The sequence below is a fragment of the Magallana gigas genome, chromosome 1 (genome assembly GCF_963853765.1).
Source record: "Magallana gigas chromosome 1, xbMagGiga1.1, whole genome shotgun sequence".
Lineage (NCBI taxonomy): Eukaryota > Metazoa > Mollusca > Bivalvia > Ostreida > Ostreidae > Magallana > Magallana gigas.
In genome coordinates, this window is record NC_088853.1 from 21275398 (window position 1) to 21296620 (window position 21223).

A 21223-nucleotide genomic window follows, 5' to 3' on the forward strand; every position below is an offset into this window, starting at 1 on the left:
CATGATGCCTTTGTTCAAAATATATGCAATGACCTCGAATGATATTTGTAGATGAAGAGTCAAGGTCATCAGATCACACAAAAATCCATATTTTAAGAGCATAGATATACTCTCCTTTTAGCCCCTATTTGGCTAATATTTTACCTTTACAGAGTTTATTGGTTAATGGCGTGCAGTGACCTTGAACCAAGTCTGTCAATGTGAAGGTCATAGCAGATCTTTCTAAAATTAGTTTTAGACAGTAGATTATTTTCCAAATATGCTTAATCTTGGTCAGATTGAACAAAAATGCATGTATGTTAGGGGGAATGAAATTGAATTAAAAGTTCTATGCCAGCTGGAAAAATTTCAAGTTATAGGTCAAGGTCAAAGCAGAATTCTCTGAAATAACATAAGCGGGGCCCTTTGAAATGTTCACCATTTCAATGTTGTCTGGTTCATAGTAATTTTACATAGAAAATATTCACAGAAGAACAGTAAAGTAAACTTTACTTCGATAAGTTTTGACAATTAATGACGCAACGAGCACACAGTACGAAAGGTCAACCTTTTGAAAAGCAGTGAAGAGGAAAAGTTGCTCAGAATTATGTTTTAAACAAAATTGATTTTTTACATAAATTTTAATTTTGCATTCTGGGTTAAGAAAAAAGATGTTAGTTCAAGGTAAAGTAAACTTGTACCTAAAATGAAGTCAAATTTGTTAAGTCGTACTTAAACACATTGTTTTTTTTGTTAAGTCGTTCTTGAAATGGTTAAGGGTTTTTGGTTAAGTCGTACTTAAAAACATTCGGATCATGTTAAGTTGTACCAAGAATCATTCGATTTTTTTTATCTTTTTGTACTTAGGTTTCTTTGTTACTAGATTAAGAACTCTGCTTCTTAGACGTACTTCTAGCGTTGCTTTCGACATTAGCGGAAAACCCACTCGTTGCTTTGCAACGAGCTTTGCTCTAGTTATTATTCTTTTTTTGTCTTACAAATTTTGTGCAGGCGATTTCTCAGAGATGGCACACTCGATTTCTCTCAAATTTTCAGGACTAAAGCCTCGTTATCTGAAATTTATACCGCTGAAACAGATTTTGAAAATTCACTTCCGGTCGGAAGTTATCGTCGTTTTACGATTTTTAAAAGTCAATTTTGTCTGTCACGTTTCTCAAAAACGAGTAAAGATAGAGAACTGAAATTTTCAGAGATGATAGATCTAGCAATATCCTCGTGTACCTCGGTCAAGAGAATGTTGGCCGTCACTTCCGGTCGTCACCGGAAGCAAATTCAAAAAATGAAAATTTTTAACTTTTTATTTTTATATATTTTTTCCAATTAAATGATAGTGACCCTTTCACTGATTCCGAATATGTAATTTGTTTTAAAATCGATCAAAGCATTCTCGAGAAATTAAGCGTCAAAGTTCTGAAGCGAGAGTCCGAGTAGCTCAGTCGATAGAGTCGTGGACATGGCCCAGGCGACCCGGGTTCAAGCACCGAGTGCCGCAAAAAATTTTTCTCTATTTTTCGCTTAGATCTACGATTTTATCTTTGAATTGATAAGTTTATTCTAATCTATTCAAAAATTGGACGGAAGACCCACTCGTTGCTCGCAACGAGATCGAATCTAGTTATTATTTTTTTTTTTTATCCGCAAATTTTGTGTAGGCCATTTCTCGTACATTTGTTGTCTGATTGTTATGAAACTTTCAGGGTATGTAGACAATGTTAATATCTCGGGACGTTTTTTTCAAATTTTTAAAATTCACTTCCAGTTATGAGTTATTGCCCTTTAATTGAAAATTGGGGGGTCTTTTGTCCAGAGTTGATCTCGGGAACTACAAAAGATGGTTGCATGAAATTTAGCAGGATTGTTGGTAACATTTTATAGTTTTGCTGGCATGAAAATTTTGGCAAAATGTTTTTTAGTTTTTAAGCTATTTGCCGGTAAAGTTTAAGGTTTTGGGGGGTCTGAAATTTTGTTGCTTTTTGTATAATAACCTTTAAACTAAAAATAATTTGTTAATACATATAGAACAAAAGTTGTTTAGAATAACAAGAGCTTTCATTTAAAATTAAGAAAAAAGGGCTGGCCCCTGTAATTAGGGGTCAGCAGCTCCTACACGTATTTTTCTAATAGCAAAAATCGTTATCATTTTATGAAAAAAAATTAATTCAGTTATTGTTAATATATTAAATAATGTCATTTGGTATCAAATTTAAAAAGTTCTGTTCCCATTTTTTTTTAAATTTCATAAAACAAATATGTGTGAATCGTAACGTTACATGAACGAGTTAATTTGTCTACATAGACAAATGCCACTTTAAGGCCCAGGCATTTACTGCATTACGTTGTGTTGCGTCTTAGATAAATAGTTGTGATTCAATTTTATTTTTTTCATCTATATCATTTATGAATTCAATGAACACACATTATTTTAACGTTCTATGTGCAACTATTTGTCGGGGCGCCCCTGTTTGTAACCCCCGCGCGCGCGCCGAATGTAAACAGTAACGAACGGCATTGTAGAAAAGAGAGAGCCGTAATGCAGAAGAGAAGTTGTGTATTCTTTCGATGTACAAATGCATTTTCAATTTACTGTGAAACATATGAACATGCACAGGGAACAATACTACATATTTGTTTAAGGAGGATATTTTTCTCGTGTGAATCGTTTACGAGGAAATTCTGACAGCCACACTTCTGTCGACGATCAGCCGTTGATAAGCTACGAGTAATAAAGGAGAAAAGATGGACATTAAAGTGTGTGATTTATGTGGATGTTACTGAAGAAGGTGAGGCTTTTACTCCTTTTAAAGTTTAAAAAAGTTAAAGTTAAAATTTAGTATATAGTATAGATGTACATGTAAGTACGTGCACACTGTTTGTTTTTGTTATGGTGTGGGTGTTTGTTTACTAACGTGTAATTTTTACATGTTTCATGGATGTTTAGACTCGCTCGAGGTTCATGGGGGACTGGAAAGGGTAACTGAATTTATCTATTTAAAAAAATAACAGATTGTGAATTTTCAACTCAAAATTCAAAGCAGGGTCTAATTAGAAACATATCATATATTCTTGTGCAGAAGACTCCAAATGTAGTCATGAATATCCTGTAGACATAACTTCAAGTAAATAAAATTGTATACTTCAGACTTCAGAGTTAAAACATGACTTTAATATATTTATGATGCCAATCATTGTATCATTAGAAAGGTTTAGCAGACCAACGGGTACCCGGTACATGTACTTGTACATGTAGGTTACAAGTTAGAACTATGCGTACTATTCTACCAGTTCACATAATTTTTCTTGTTTAGCAGTTATGATGTGTATTTAAATTGTCCTTGTTAATGTTTTAAATGTAATTTTTTATTCTCTTTTTTTAATCTGACTACTGGCAGTACTGGCCTGCGAGCAGTTCTCGCCGAGGACCATTTCTCGCTGGTGCACTGTTACATCATATTTTCGTATATAATTTTATGTGTTGATAAAATGACGTAACAATGCAGTGAATGCACTGGTGAGAAATGGTACTCGGCGAGAACTGATCGCACGCCAATATTGATTAATTACAGACAAAAACTGAAGGTTGCTCGTGTTATTTTTTATTGAACAACATTGTTTAAAATAATTCTTTATATATGTGATGATCAGACCGGTTTGAATACCAGTGCCAGATAGCTTAGTTGGTAGAGCACCTGACTAGAGATTCAGGGGGCCCAGGTTCAAATCCCGGTTTGGTCCTTCATTATTTCTCCCATCCTGTTACAATATTGGTGTTGTGACCAACCCCTGGAACTAACAGGTTAACTCCTGCCAGGGGTGATCTTCGAGGGTGAAGATCATTTAAGGGGGAAGGAATGTGACGGTCAGACTGGTTTGAATACCGGTGCCAGATACATGTAGCTCAGTTGGTAGAGCACTTGACTAGAGATTCAGAGGGCCAGGTTCGAATCTCAGTTTGTTCCGTTGTTATTTCTCCCATCTTTTACATATACATGTATATCAGATATATGACAGATGATTAAGGGTCATCACATGTTTTGCAAGATGCAATAAGTGTTAAAAACCTTTACTTTACAACACAATACATATAAGTGAATATTTATGTTTCTTGTTATTATTTGGTGTGGTTTTCTTGACAGTGTCGCATAAACAATTTACCCGCTCCTAAAACACAAACTTTCTTTTTGTGGATTCAGCTTACCGCTGATTGGCTGCTGTTGCAGCAGACAAATAAGATATGCACGCACAAAACACAATGAACTTATCAGAGAATGAGTTGAGTTTATTTCAACTGTTGGAATTTGGGGTTTGTTTTTTTTAAATGTATACTTGTGACAAAACATATATGTGGTACATACAGCTGTAGCTTTATGAAGAAAATTTTGGTTAGACCATATATACCTATCATGCAAGTAAATGATATTTACAAAAAACTTGCAATTTATGGCGCACGAAATATACGCTAGTTTTATAAAGATTGACATACATGTAATGTACCACATTCTGTGAAAAATAATCTATTAAAAATTCTTCATTAAGTTTACTCATACATGTTTTATGCTTATTACACATAGTATTGTTTTTAAAACATGTGATTTATAAGAAAATAAGCACAAACCCTCGCTAAATTTATTTGCAAAAAAAAAAAACACAGTAGAATTGATAAAAAATGGTATACCAGAAGCTAATACCAGTACATGTACTTTGACGCTGTTCGGTGGGTAATATTCGTTTGTAATTTACGAATTGAAATATTGACTGTTGCACTACAAGTATGGTAATAAACTCTCTCTCTCTCAAACTCTCTCTCTCTCAATTTGATAAGTGTTTATACCTATGAAAATTTTTTAATATTATATTATGACTTGATATGCAAATTTTTGATCTTGTACTGCCTAAATGTTATATGTCATGTATTGGGAAATGTCATACCTATTACACTGTATGGTCAGTGTATTTTTTCCAGATATACTATGCATATGTTAATGTAAACACAGCTATTACTAGTACATGTATGTAAACACAGCTAATTATTTTTTTTTTTATTTCAGCTCAAAACAGACTCTTGTTACCACATGGCTTTTACCGGTACCTGTTGATTCTTGTGGGTCAGCTCCTGAGATTAACCTGTCACCTCTATCCACATGCATATTCCTTGTGTTCTACAGACTATTTACCGGTAATTCAAATTAAATCCGATAATGCATGAACAATAATGGAACTTGAAGAAAGCATCATGCCATGTTGTGGTTTGTGTTTGATAAGAAATTATGAAAACAAAATTAAGGCTGTTTATAAAGAAATTCATAATTGCTGTGAAAATTTGTTTTTCAATAAAAGTATGCAATTATGTTTCCTTTATTTTTTATTTCATAAAGATATTAAGATGTGTTTACATAATTGAAAAATCCCCCCCCCTCTATTTAATTGTCTGCATTAAGATTACATGTAGGATATGTAAATGTACATTTGACTTTGAAATAACATCTGCTATGATAATTACTTTTGAAATGAACAAGAAACAACCTATTTCTACCTTTCTAAGGTATATATGCATAAAAAAAAGTAGAAAAACATGTCAAACTTGAAAATTTTTCATGGAAATCAACTCGATCTGTCTCCAGCTACCTGGGTGTGTCTGAATTTAATTTTAATTTAAGGCAGATGTCTAACTTGTAGGTTGTAACTTACTGTTTTAGCATGGTTAGAAGGAGACTAGAAATCAGAATAGATTAGATATTCACTAAATATGATTGTTAGCTTACTTTTTTCATGAAAACAAGAAATCACAAGCAGGACAGCTGTCTATTTGTTAATTAAAATGGTACAAATCATACAATAAACAAATAAAGATCAAATTTTAGAATCATTGATGATTGTTTTCAAATATGTGTGAGAAATTACTCAAGGAAATTGCCACACGTTTCATAAAATTAGGTAAAACATTTCAAACCATGACTTTTTATGAAAATCAAAAGATTGGGGGGTGGGGGGTATACATGTAAGGGTATTTCTAAGTGATGTGAAGCTTTTATCATGATTATATCATGTAGGCGTATGTTGTATTGAATAAGGTTTCTTTTTAAAGGTGGTTGAACAAAAGTTGACCTCTAAAAGGTCAGGTAAAGATGTTTTACTATGGAGAACCCTGTAAATCTGTGTTTACTAAAGGAAATTGGAAATGGTGGGTTCACTTAAATGGCCATATTTTTATTAAACCTCAATGGAATTGGCAATATGTGGTATTCTTTTTCTCAGAATTGCATTAGCTTTCTTAGTCTTTTCATAAAAATGTTAGTGTACTAAGTTAAAGGTACAAGGAACAGTTTCAGATAAAGTACCGTCAATATTTTTGTAAAATTGAGAGTGACTGTACTTGAAGGTTTATCATTGTTGCGTAGATTCATGAAATGAATTTTAATGATTATCAATAGTTAGAGGGATGTCTCTTGTTGGAATTGGTAAGCAATATTAAGGCCCCTAATTTTAAGTACATGAGAAGCAGAAATAAATTGTGAAACTTGCGGCTATGACAGATATGTTGACTTTACAGTGAAATTAAAGGTTACAAACGGGAGGTTATATAACATGAAATGTAGGTGGATGGGATATTATATGCCTATTTAGTATTTACTGGGTATGAGGACAATAGCAAGTTTATTGTCCCCAAAGACAGCAACTATTTAATGAGGCAAAGCCAAGGGAAATAGTTGCTGTGGAGTGTGACAATAAACTTGCTATTGTCCGAATAGTCAGTTAATTGGTATTTCATTATACAGAAGAAAACTTTATTTGTCAGCGATGCAGAATTTCTTGATGATAAACAAATTAGAGTTAAATCAAACTTTGTATTTAATGCGGCGATCTTATTAGGTCAGAGGTGTTCCGAGTTTAAGGTGATATGGGACACTTCCATGTTGTGACGTATTGTTTATCGAAATAAACAATAAAATAAAGTGTAATTATATAAGTACATGTAGTTTCTTTTCAAAAATGGTCACCTAACTCCTTAGCACAGTGGGTTAGAGGGTTACTAGGAACCTGTAAGTCATGAGTTCGAATCCCGCTGGGGTTTTTACAATTTTTACCTTTTCAAATATTTTTAAAAGCTATTTTTTGGTTAAATATTGTAAAATTTGAAAATTCTAAACCAGTGAAAATTTTCAATTATATAGTACTTTAATCCACATTAATATCGACAGATGTCCCATACTACCTTAAAAAGGAGGGAAATCAAATTTTGCTGATGAATGGTTTTGATGACTATTCACCATGGGCAGATAGCATGGATACTATTTTAAATTAGATAAAATGGCATGTTTATGCGGGCGCCTTCTAGTGATCAATTTGTCCGTCTGTTTATCCGAGATGGCTTGACAGGAGCATAGCTTCTCTCCCCTTGGCCCAATCTGGCTCATACCTCATCCACAGGGTTCCTTTGGTTGAAGGATGTGCAGTGACCTTGAACCATGTTTTTAGGTACAAGGTTAAGGTCATAGCAGAATTATATATATAAAATCCTTGTCTGGGGCATATCTTTTTTCCCTTTGGTCCAATCTGGCTAATACTCACAGAGTGTCTCAATGGTTAAACGATGTGCAGTCTCAATGGTTAAACGATGTGCAGTGACCTTGCATCAAATTTCTAGGTAACGGGTGAAGATCATATCGGATCATGCAAAAATCCTTTTTTGAGAGCATATATAATTTCTACTAACCCCTATTTGGCTCAGACTTCACATAAGCAGAGCGTTTGAGTAAAGGGTGAAAGGGTGTGTAGTGACCTTGAACCTATTTTCAGTGAAAAGAAACTGTGAAGGTCATAGCAGAATTATATTTTTAAAAATCTTTGTCCGGAGTATATCTTCTCTCCCTTTGCTCCATTCAGCCTCATACTTCACCCACATGATGCCTTTGATCAAAATATATGCAATGACCTCGAATGATATTTGTAGATGAAGAGTCAAGGTCATATCAGATCACACAAAAATCCATATTTTAAGAGCATAGATATACTCTCCTTTTAGCCCCTATTTGGGTAATATTTTACCTTTACAGAGTTTATTGGTTAATGGCGTGCAGTGACCTTGAACCAAGTCTGTCAATGTGAAGCCAAGGTCATAGCAGATCTTTTTAAAATTAGTTTTAGACAGTAGATTATTTTTCAAATATGCTTAATCTTGGTCAGATTGAAAAAAAATGCAGGGGGAATGAAATTGAACTAAAAGTTCTATGCCAGCTGGAAAAATTTCAAGTTATAGGTCAAGGTCAAAGCAGAATTCTCTGAAATAACATAAGCGGGGCCCTTTGAAATGTTCACCATTTTAATGTTGTCTGGTTCATAGTAATTTTACATAAAAAATATTCACAGAGGTACAGTAAAGTAAACTTTACATCGATAAGTTTCTGACAGTTAATGACGCAACGAGCACACAGTACGAAAGGTCAACCCTTTGAAAAGCAGTGAAGAGGAAAAGTTGCTCAGAATTATGTTTTAAACAAAATTGATTTTTTACGTAAATTTTAATTTTGCATTCTGGGTTAAGAAAAAAGATGTTAGTTGAAGGTAAAGTAAACTTGTAGTCTGGTACCCTTCCCACATTTCCGTTCGCGCACTCTCTACAATGTAGAGAGTGCGCGAACGGAATTGTGGGAAGGGTACCAGACTAAGTAAACTTGTTCCTAAAATGAAGTCAAATTTGTTAAGTCGTACTTAAACACATTGTTTTTTTTTGTTAAGTCGTTCTTGAAATGGTTAAGGGTTTTTGGTTAAGTCGTACTTAAAAACATTCGGAATATGTTAAGTTGTACCAAGAATCATTCGATTTTTTTTTATCTTTTTGTACTTAGGTTTCTTTGTTACTAGATAAAGAACTCTGCTTCTTAGACGTACTTCTAGCGTTGCTTTCGACATTAGCGGAAAACCCACTCGTTGCTTTGCAACGAGCTTTGCTCTAGTTATAAGAGGTAAATCTTAGTACATAATTCATATGGCAAGCCATTTTTGTCAAAAGTCCTTAGTAAAAAAGTACTTATTCATAGCAGACATGCAACGTTGATAAGTTAAAAAAAATACGTTGAAAACATATTTCAAAACATGCATGAGCAGTGTATTATTGGCTTATACATGGATATAAAATAAGCAACTTTGTTGTTTTTTATCGGACATTTTAGTACAATGTATTATTTATTTCAACAGGTAAACAATTATACATGTAGGTAAAGACTTATTTGGGTTGACGACCTTTAAAAGATACTACTATTTTCTTGTTTCTTTGATTTTCAAAAGCCACCAATGAAAGCATTTTCTTGGATTCCGTAATCTACATATCAAATACAACAGAAAAAGAAGACGGATGTGTCTGCTACCACGCAAGCAACCACGTTTCACTAGACATACATCCTAAAACCACCGCATACTGTGGTACAGTAGGCCGATACGTAATATATCAACACATTACGAGGAATCTCATGTCAACAACTAATCTGGGCTTTTCTGCAAAAGCACAGATAGCTCTTTGTGAGGTTGAGGTTTTTGGTAAGTGATGACGTAAAAAGACTTGATCATTACATTTTCAGTTTTAAATCGTTGAATTTATCAATAAGAGAGAAAAAAACTTAAATGAAGAAACATTTTTTATGTTTTTATTTGTAAACAATAACTATAGTCAAATATAGCATCAGCATTTTTTAAAATTAATTTGCTAATTCACTCGGCATTATATATTTAATGACAAGTCAATGTAAACTTAGTGAGACGATCTTAGTGTCAACAAAAAAAAAATATCAGATGTAACTAAAATTTTAAGCTTTAATTTTCTAAATCTGTAACGTCTTTTTTAGTCAAGAAAACATTCAAATAATTTAGATTTGAGTATTTTCGTATGGTGCCCTTCATCTGAAAGAAATCAAGACAGTCTGAAATGGTCATGACCATTAACCCCTAATCCCTCGTAAGCAAGAGGTCGATAACTTCGTTAAAATATTCTTTGTTTCCAACTGATATTAAAGGTTGTCCCCTTCGCTTCTATGGTGGGAATTGCTCTAAGCCGTGTCCAATCAACTGCCATCACTGTAGTATTCTCACCGGACTGTGTCTTGGATATTGTACTCCCGGCTACGACGGTCGCTATTGTGATCATTTTAAAAGAAGTGAGTTATTGCATTTTCTATTGCTAAGGATTCTATAAAAAGAAGATAATTATTTCATTTTATTTCCGACGAATCTTATTTATGCATACAATTTCTTTTTTGCTAATTCTCATTTGTTTATATTTTATTATAGAACTTAATTTAATTTTTTTTTTTTACGATGTATTTTTCCTGATTTCTTTTTAAAGCAAGATCTTTTTACTTCTCCAATGTTAATTTTCATTCAAGTTCATTGTATTATAAAGCTAATTTTCATCTTTTTTCTAAATTAAATCATCTTGAATGAGATATGCATAATAAAGTTAGCTACATACGTAGACATGCGTTTCACACACTTATTCCATGATCTATTGTTTTGTGAAAAGCGTTTTTCATAGTTTGGTTTTCTTTTAATTTTTTTACAGTCAATATGGCGCTGCATCGTCCGACTTTTCAAATGACATCGATTATCGATAAGCATCAAAGTGATAGACTAGTTGATGGTAAAGTATTAGCTGGTATTATCACTCAAGGAGTATGCACCTCAACCAAGGAGAACCAAGTTTTTGCTATGTGGGTAGTGAATTTGCAGAGACCAAGACGAATTGAGCGCATTAGTGTGTTTTCAAGAACGGATAATAAGACATGGGGTAAGGAAGGGGTTCGATATTGCTATTGCTTATGTTGAATGACATATGTCTTAAAATACAATTTTACCACATCCCTTTCCATTATTTTACTGCTCGACCATGTATACGTATATGAACATTGGGTTAATATTTTCTTGTGTATGTATTATATTATTTTCCTTATTCCTAAATTCTTAAAATTTATATCACAGATGCAAACAACGGGTTCACAAAAAGGCTTTTGGGATTTTCCATCATTGTATCTAATACAACTGATCGTCGAGATGGCGTCGTCTGTTTTCAAGATACACACTACACGGCGTCTACCATTCCAGATGAGGTGATAATATATTGCTCTGTGATTGGTCAGTACGTCTTCTACTACAATGAAAGACTCCCTGGGATACATTATCCACAGGATTACAGTAAATATGCACATGGCGACCTCTGTGAGATTGAAGTTTCAGGCGAGTTTTATTTTATATTCGAACACGAAATGCATAAATTTGAAATTGAATATCAATGTTGAAAATCACAACACAATGTGAACTAAAAGACTTGTCTATGAACGGAGCATAAACCAAAAAATACTTTCCACGAAAATAATTGCTTTTAAAATACCTGTTTAAATTGTAGGTTGTCCTATCGTCGAATATGGACAGGATGATGCTGAATGCACAATTCCATGCTTTGCCATGTGTTCAACCTGTGAGTGTTTGATTAGTTTTGTATATGTGTTTTCTTTGTGTGGTTTTTTTCATAGTTATTTACGTTGTTGTTGTTTTTTGTGTTTGTTTTTTTGGAGGGGGAGGGAGGGGGCAGGGCATTAAAAACATAACTGTGCTGGTCAAGAACAAATGGCTGCTACCTAGTGACCTAGCTAGCTAGCGAGAGAGAGAGAGAGAGAGAGAGAGAGAGAGAGAGAGAGAGAGAGAGAGAGAGAGAGAGAAAGAGAGAGAGAGAGAGAAAGAGAGAGATAGGGTAACAAAATAATAAAGTTAAAGAGATAATCTAGGCGTTTTCATTACATTAAATAAATTATCACTTTCAATAGTATATTTATATTTTAAGTCCCATTTACTACGTTTCTGAATCCCAGTTGTTTAATAAAGTTAAATCAATTATAGTTACTGATTATAATATAATTGAATATGTTAGATACTGTTATATCTATGTATTGTCTCTTAGTAATTTTATTAATGTAATAGTTAAACGCTGAAAAACCAATATAATCAAACACAATATTTTTTAAGTGTGTGAACTAAAAGTACCTAGTACAAAGCTTGTAATTTGGAATTTTTAAGATCTGGAGAACTTGAGCTATAAAAAATGCACATGGCAGTCCTCAACCTATGATAAGTTGTATTCGAGCGATAAGGCTGTCGACGGGTTGAAATCCCGCCATTATAGCGACGGCCAGTGCACAATCACAAGCCCAGATCAAAGTATTACGTGGTGGGTGAATCTGCAGAAACAGTACAGGATTAGCTTCATTAACCTGTATTTCAGGACGGATAATTCTACAGCACGTACGTAACGTGGAATTTATATCCACATACAAAAACCGAATTGAAACACATAAGAAGGATCAATAGTCAAGGAAATTTGAGACTGTACTGTAATACTTTAATATAAATTTTAAAAAGTAGACAATATAATTAAGAATATTTTAGCAGAAGTAACGACATCTGGCTTAATGTGCAAAATGGCCGTATCAATCGTGGGTATATATAAATGTATATACATGTATACTGTATACAATTTTCTTTATGTTTTATTTGACAAACAGTTTATAATTTGGCATTTAACTTTTATATGTTCTTTGAAGATAATTTTTTTTAATTTTAAACATTCAGTTTTCAGGAGTACGTTTGCGCCATATTACCTCGGGTTTGCAGTGTACATTTCGAACACGGCCGACAAAGATGACGGTATATTGTGTTATAAAGACCCTGGGTTTACTAAATATACTTTACCGGATCACTTGACCATAAAATGTGAACACAGTGGGAAATACGTCATCTACTACAATGAACGTCGGCCTGGGGTCTATTACGGGCCTGATTATCGTCACAAAGCTTTTGGGGATTTGTGTGAAGTGGAGGTTTATGGTATTGCGTATTAGAATCACCCGCCATACTTTTGATAAATAGCTCGTTGCATAAATATATTCCCATAGCGTCGCGTTATAAACAGACAGAACATGTAATAATGACAACTGATAATGTACATCACATACGTAAACAATCACAACTTTCTGAAAGAAAAAAGAAAAAAAGAAAGAAAAACTTGTGTAGGCCTACTCCTTGAATATTCCACTAATAACAAGTGCACGTGTACTCAATTTAAATCGTGTTTTGTTTTTAACTAAGGATGTCCAAGTCCTGTGGCGGATCTAGCGGAATGTTCAAAGCACTGTCCTTCTAATTGTGAGACATGTTATCCCAGCACAGGTTTTTGTACAAAATGTAAACCCGGATTCGAAGGTTCGGCATGTGAAGTAGGTCAGTACATCAGCGTTCAGTTTTCTTTTTTAACGCAGTATGAGCTCGTAAGGTTGTGATATTTCGAATATTTAAAAATAGTTTATTGTCTTTTTAACTCATTATGAAATTGTATTGTGAATATTTTCCTGTCTTCTTAAGCATGCATACATGTTGCTCAATTTTAGTGTGTGATGCAATTAATAAAGCCGTGATAACCACTGACGGTTTTTATAATGGTTCTTTCAACAAGATGTTTACTTCAAACGGACAGACATTTCTACCCACGCACAGTGGCTACGCACGTTTCATTTTGACTCTCTCAGGAAAGGCCACAAACATTGCAAAGGTGTCTTTCACTATCCATAAGGCATTTAACGTGATTGTGGCATTTACAAATGGCACACAAAATTTTACAAGACTTGTAAGTATTTTCATGGGATCACTAATGTTTTATGATATGTGTTAATGTATATCTTTAGGGTGGCTTATGATATTGACATACAATGTAGTTATGTTTGTAGAAAAATAAACATACAGAAAAGGAAGAGGGATATTCAAAGTAGATTTTAATCATATTTATTTTCAAAAGAAAATGATTGCAGTTACGTCATCCGATAGTTATGAAATCAGACAACACAATGCTGTCCTTTTATGTTATTGTGTTTGTTTGATTTGCATATCGTTTTTGTAATCTTTGATTTGTTCATTTTATTTAGGAAAAAAAAGTTGCTTCGGCATTTAATTTTCTATCTGTTCAATCGAATCAAAATCTGAAATCAAGTCTAATTTAATCTAAAATGTAATCTAAGATAAAAACCCGGCTGATACCGTTGAACAAATATAGTTAACAAAAATTATTATAGTCTATTAAACAGGCACTTTTTCGTTAAAAAATTAGTTTTTCTAGGATAAGTAAATTTTACAAAAAGGGAAATTAGTTTACGGTACTATATCAATACAACAACCTAAAACCTAACAATTTAAGGATTTTTTTCGAAAGAAGATAATTAATGTGACACTTTTTAGTTTACTGTAAATGATAATGCAACGTGTATGTATTAAAGAAGCAAAAAAAAATATGTTATCAAGCTTCGCACAACCATTGCCAGTTTTTGCTAAAGCATAAAAATCCGACATGTTAATTAAAGTAAAATTACTTATTGACAGAAGAAAATTTAAAGTTATTATGTATCAACGCATTTGTCTTTTGCATTGCTTCTGTTCTTTTTTTTTCTTTTTTTTTTGGGGGGGGGGGGGTGGTTAAGGGGTCATTTGTTTATGGGGTTGATTTTTTTGTTTGCCTGCTTTTGTTTTTGTTTTTTGGTTTTTTGTTGTTTTTTTTTTTTGGGGGGGGGGGGGGGGTAGGCTTGGCTTTATGGAGGATAGTGTGGGTTAGTTTTAATCCTTTCAAAACCTACGAAATATAACTACATTGTTATATTTTTCATTAACGAACACAATTATTTCCAATTGTAGTATTATGACCAATTCACAGGAGAAGAACATTGGAATGACGACGTAATAAACGGATTTATGTCTAGAGTTCATTTAGTTCGAATCACAGTCGGTTACACCGTTCCCTTAACCATTTCGAATCTGAGGCTTCCTTTGCGGTCTTGCTTCAAAAATTATGATGATACGGTAAATAGTTTGTATAGTATTTAAAACGAACATTTTACTTTCAAGTTGACTTTGTAAAGTGTAAGATACTGACTGCTTAGCAAAGATTTGGTTGTCCATGTACTAATGAATTATTTAAAACTAGTTATACGCAATTTGATATAAGATACAAACACAAGATATAAAAAACTGTTACCTTTCTAGGGAAAAAAACATTGAGAGAGAAAGAGAGGGGAAGAGAGAGAGATAAGATAACTAGACAACATTTTTCTGTGGTAATATGTTATTTCTCTTTTTTAGCCACAGCGCAGGCAAGGAATGTTCAAATTTGTGCGGGAAATACACTGATGAGATATGTTTTTTTTTGTAAGACTAAAACAAAAATAAAACATTTTTAAAAACAATGGTTTTTAAATTTCAAAATATACATTGACGATGCTTCTTTTTAATTTAGTTAAGGTTAAAATAAGACGTTGTTGTTAAACATCAACAACGTAATATTCTCAGGTATGTTCATTGCAATGCAAGTTTATAACATCACACAGTAAGATAGGGATTTTATGCCGATGAAAGAGAAAAAAAAACGTCAAGCGGAAATGTAAATTGAGGTAACTAGTAATATTATCAAAACTTTTAAAATGAGTTTCAAAGAACACATCAACACAACTCAGACGACTAGATACATTTTAACAATGGCGTTTTTTTATGATCAACTACCAAGAAAAAGCTACACTTTATAATTGCTTATACGTAATTACATTATTTCAGATCATTGTCCACTGTATGTGACTATTCATAAAATAATCTTGCTCTGCAAGGGATGCATACAGCCTGTTGTACAGAAAGTGTGTACTATCAAATTATCTACGAAGTATATGAAAGAAAATATATGACATTAATAAACCAAGATGACGCGTTGAATTACTTAACGTAAACAATGACTGTCTTTAAACGGAGATGTATAATAAACTGTGCATAATAATAGTTTTTTAAACATTGCAAAATTTAAAAAAATGTTTTTTTTTAAATAAAATGATAATACACATGCATAGCAAAATCAAAATACATCGTTAATATACATGTACTATTCAAATGATAATAACGTACAAAACACCATTATCAGAACGATTAATGAAATTTTAAGATATATTTGGGCGCATCTCTTCGTGTTTATCATATACTGTTTTCCTACGTAGCAACAATTGTACATTTTGGTAAATTGTAAAATGTGAAACCTCTCATAACAGCATCATCCAATCGGCAACCTAGATTTAAATGCTAGTATAGTCATTTATATTGTATACTTATAGAAAATATACCGTTTTCCGCCCTGTGCGATATAAACCGAAAAATCGCCTAGGGGTGCGATATAAACCCTAGGGGTGTGATATAAGATTTAAATCATACCCCTCTCCGGCAATCTTCGGATGTTATATCACACCCCTTTCCGTTAATCATCGGCTATTATGACATAGAGATCGGTATGCGTCGTTCAACTCCGATCTCCGAGTATGACGTCAAAAAGTTACGTCGACGTCAACATGGTATACAAACAGCTGGCGCAAAAATGTCATGGAGTTTATCAGAGATGGAATATATAGACACGAAGCGATTTGTAAAAAAAAATAATCCATCATCACATTATGTTTTTTATTGTTTCTTTACTATTTTCCATAAGTATACGATATAAAATCATAACATGGCAATTTTTATATCGCATCCTATATTAGCCCTCGGTCGCGGTATATCAGCCCTCGAGCCTGACGGCTCTCGGGCTGATATACTGCGACATCGGGCTAATATAGGATGCGATATAAAAATTGCCATGTAATAATCTATATACATTACCGGATAAATAATTGAACATGTATGTAAATGCGTTACATGCAATATTTTGATCCTTTTTTAAATTTATTTGAATTTAATATAATTTTATTTGAATTTAAAATAATTTTATTTGAATTTAAAATAATTTTATTTGAAATAAAAAATAATTCTATTTGAAATTAAAATAATTTTATTTGAATTTAAAATAATTTTATTTGAATTAAAAATAATTCTATTTGAATTTAAAATAATTTTAACTTACTTAAAATGAAAGAAAAATCTAGAGAAATACACTAAAATATTAGACGAACAAGATTAGAAGTGGTATTTCTCTGTTTATTGGACATGTCCCTTGAAAAAAACCGTTTTCCCCACTTATTTTTTAGACACTACGATGTTTCTTTTATGTGTTTATCTAAGTAAAGGTATAAAAGTAAAAATGCGTTGTGGTATAACAATAAAGTTTATTATGAGGAAGATTTTAGTACATAATTCATATGGCAAGACATTTTAGTCAAAAATGTCTAGTAAACTTGTTCAATATCATAGCAGACATGCAATATTGATAGGTTAAATTATAAAACGTTGAAAACATATTTCAAAATATGCATGAGCAGTGTAATATTGGCTTATACATAGATACAAAATAAGCAACTGGTGGTTTTTTAACAGACATTTTAGTACAATATTGTCTCAATATAAACATGCCCAGTTGCCCCGCATGTAAATCTTTTCGCTTTTTATAGTTAATAGTATAACAATAAAGAGATGTTATTAACATTTTACATTACAAAATACAGATTCAAAAAAAAATACAACAAACACAATAGCACACACTGAAATGGAAAAAAATAAAACATCAACGAACTCACAACGATCCCATTGTAGATATTGGGTATGATATATTACATGTGCTATACGATAAGTCGCTTGAAACAAAATAACTGTAATCTCTAATCTATTATTAGATCAATATTAGTATCTAATATTATTCGAAATGATCTAACTTTTTCATTTTTGTATGGCTCTCATATCACAAATATCATATAAGTAATACACGTTAAACACTATCATAAACAAAAAATTATCCTAGCCTGTCAAATCCGAAAATATATATGTTCTGCATGTATAAATAAATTTGAAACGCAAAAATATTTCTTTATTATTTTGTACTTGTTTATTGCTTAAAATCTGACACCCAACACTTTACAAATACAAACGTATGTAAACATGACTGCGAAGTTAAAAAATATCATAGCTGAAATTATGAACATTGAACTGATATTATGATTATGATTAAGTTAATTTTAAACTTTATATTTAAATGTAAACAATATACTATTTTATACTTCATACTACTTATTCAAAATTAATTATCAAATATAAGCAATATAGAGAGTTCGGATTTTTTAATTACATACGCGAGTTTTGGTGAAATCTTGACCTTGCACCTTTAGCCGTCATATTCATTTTGTTGTAATTGATTTCTTAAAAAAATAGAATTTGAGTTTAAGTTTAATAAATGAAATAACTTTTGCAATATCATATTGAATATGTTAAGAACTATGAGGGAACATTGGTTCATTATACGTCTCTCTCTCTCTCTCTCTCTCTCTCTCTCTCTCTCTCTCTCTCTCTCTCTCTCTCTCTCTCTCTTCATAAATATAAAGTTATATTTTCATGTTCTGTGTTATTTTTTATATATAAAGTTTCAATTGAAGATATACACTATGACTTTATCAATAAGCATTCAAATGCAATTTGCATGCTGTTAAAAAATGAAATATTGTAACTTCAAAAAATGGCAGGGTTCTTACACCCTGCATTTTTAACATGAACATCTCTCTTGTCAATCTAAACGTTGTGCCTAATTGAAAATAAAATTTTACGAAATGCTGGCAACAAATTTTTAATTGGTCTGAAATTGCATTTACAGCGCAAAATTGTCAAATTAAATGGACCATAACTCGTTGGATGAACACCGACTCCCTCTTTTCTTCGTATTTTGTATATATTTTATTTACATATTTTACAAAAAACTCAATACAACTAAATTGAAGAATCGGTTACCTTAAGAAATTAACACATTAAAAAATAGGCTTGATATTTACTTCCTATATTTTATTAAGCACATTTCTCTCTCTCTCTCTCTCTCTCTCTCTCTCTCTCTCTCTCTCTCTTAATAATGTTAATCAATAGGCAGCTCTAGTGATCTAAACCTACAAGGTTTCAGCCAAAAAAGAATCTGCAAGTAAATGTGAAACATAGACTGAGCAACCGATTACATGATTATATGTACTTCTGTGAACAATATTCATATTCAACGTGAAAGTGGAAATTCATAATGAAATCGAATCTCGTACTTCGAATTTCCTATTCAGAATTTTGAATCACAAACAAATATCATAGCTGAAATTATGAACATTGAACTGATATTATGATTATGATTAAGTTAATTTTAAACTTTATATTTAAATGTAAACAATATACTATTTTATACTTCATACTACTTATTCAAAATTAATTATCAAATGTAAGCAATTGTTTCATCCCTTGGACGACTAACATTGGCATTAGCAATTATCATCTGCTCTAGTACTTATCAAATGGTCGATGGTAAACGAATGCCCTTTCTCACATACAGTCGTTAGTGGTGTTTATTTTCCATTTACTTTTGATTGACATCAGCCCCAGCTCCTTTCAAAAGATGAATGAGACTGAAAGACCCGCAATCGCGTGCAGCTGTCAGTGGTGTTTTGTTTCCATCGCTTTGGTTGACATCAGCTCCCGCTTTTATTAGCTTTTCGACCACATAACCGTGTCCTTTTTCACACGCAGTTGTTAGTGGTGTTTTGTTTCCATCGCTTTGATTGACATCAACTTCCGCTTTTATTAGCTCCTCGACCACAGTATCATGTCCTTTTTCACATGCAGTTGTTAGTGGTGTTTTGTATCATTCGCTTTGATTGACATCGGCTCCCGCTTTTATTAGCTCCTCGACCACATCATCATGTCCTTTTTCACATGCAGTTGTTAGTGGTGTTTTGTTTCCATCGCTTTGATTGACATCGGCTCCCGCTTTTATAAGCTCCTTGACCACATACCCGTGTCCTTTTTCACATGCAGTTGTTAGTGGTGTTTTGTTTTCATCGCTTTGATTGACATCGGCTCCCGCTTTTATAAGCTCCTCTACCACATCATCATGTCCTTTTTCACATGCAGTTGTTAGTGGTGTTTTGTTTCCATCGCTTTGATTGACATCGGCTCCCGCTTTTATAAGCTTTTCGACCACATAACCGTGTCCTTTTTCACATGCAGTTGTTAGTGGTGTTTTGTTTCCATCGCTTTGATTGACATCGGCTCCCGCTTTTATAAGCTCCTCGACCACATCATCATGTCCTTTTTCACATGCAGTTGATAGTGGTGTTTTGTTTCCATCGCTTTGATTGACATCGGCTCCCGCTTTTATAAGCTCCGTGACCACATACCAGTGTCCTTTTTCACATGCAGTTGTTAGTGGTGTTTTGTTTCCATCGCTTTGATTGACATCGGCTCCCGCTTTTATAAGCTCCTCGACCACATCATCATGTCTTTTTTCACATGCAGTTGTTAGTGGTGTTTTGTTTCCATCGCTTTGATTGACATCGGCTCCCGCTTTTATAAGCTCCCTGACCACATTATCATGTCCTCTTTCACATGCAATTGATAGTAATGTTTCTTTTTCATCGCTTTGATTGACAAAGGCCCCATTTGTAATCAACTCCCTTACTATACTGACATGTCCACGATAGCATGCAAGTGTCAGTGGTGTTCTACTTCCAGTTAGGTTAATATCAGCTCCCGCTTTTATCAACTCTTTGAAAATGTTTAAATGTCCCATGAAACTGGCAGTTGTTAGCGGCGTTTCATTTTTATATTTTAGATTGACTTGAACATGACATGCAGTCAACTCCTTAACTACACTGGTATGTCCAAAAAAGCAAGCACCCATTAGCCCTTTTATAGCACCTGTTATGTGATTGTAATCAAATCCCGCTTTGTTCAACTCTTTGACTATACTCAAATGTCCTTCATAACAGGATACCTGCAGAGGTGACATACATTCATTTTCCAGATTGACATCTGCCCCTGCTTTAATCAATTCCTTAACTACATGTAAATGTTTTTTAAAACATGCAACTATAAGCGGTGTTTTATCCCCATCTTTCATATTAACATCAGCTCTACCTTTAATAATCTGTTTCACTGCATCTAACTGTCCACAATCACATGCAGTTATAAGTGACCTTTCGTTTGTATTATTATGGTCGACATTGGACTTCATTTGGATTAAACGTTTGACTATATTCAAATGGTCCAAATAACCCGGAAAGTTTTGTGTAGTTTTTTCGTTATTCTTTTGATCAACTTTAGCTCCTGATTTTAACAAAAATTTCAGAATTTTGAAATAACCGTAATCACATGCAGCAATCAATGGTGTTATTTCGTCCATCATTATCTTCACACCACGTGGTATTAACATATCAATCAACGCCAT

The 21223-nt window shown here is 33.0% G+C and overlaps 2 protein-coding genes and 1 long non-coding RNA gene across 3 annotated transcripts in view; 2 read left to right on the forward strand and 1 right to left on the reverse strand.

Moving 5' to 3' along the window:
* LOC105333533 (D-beta-hydroxybutyrate dehydrogenase) overlaps positions 1-21223 on the forward strand; it is a 359470-nt gene that overhangs the window by 248346 nt on the left and 89901 nt on the right. The gene's annotated exons all lie outside the window — the stretch shown is intronic.
* LOC136276326 (uncharacterized) lies at positions 2309-5346 on the forward strand. Its single transcript, XR_010714823.1, has 2 exons — positions 2309-2780; positions 5046-5346. It is a non-coding gene; the product is annotated as an uncharacterized lncRNA (long non-coding RNA).
* Positions 19640-21108, reverse strand: LOC117688439 (ankyrin repeat domain-containing protein 17-like). The gene has a single exon (XM_066077807.1). The coding sequence runs from the start codon at positions 21008-21010 to the stop codon at positions 19640-19642; it is 1371 nt and encodes a 456-aa protein (XP_065933879.1). The 5' UTR covers positions 21011-21108.

Bases quoted from the DNA above. Each gene is read 5' to 3' on its own strand.
- LOC117688439 (XM_066077807.1), bottom strand. From the start codon at position 21,010: ATGAAGTCCAATGTCGACCATAATAATACAAACGAAAGGTCACTTATA.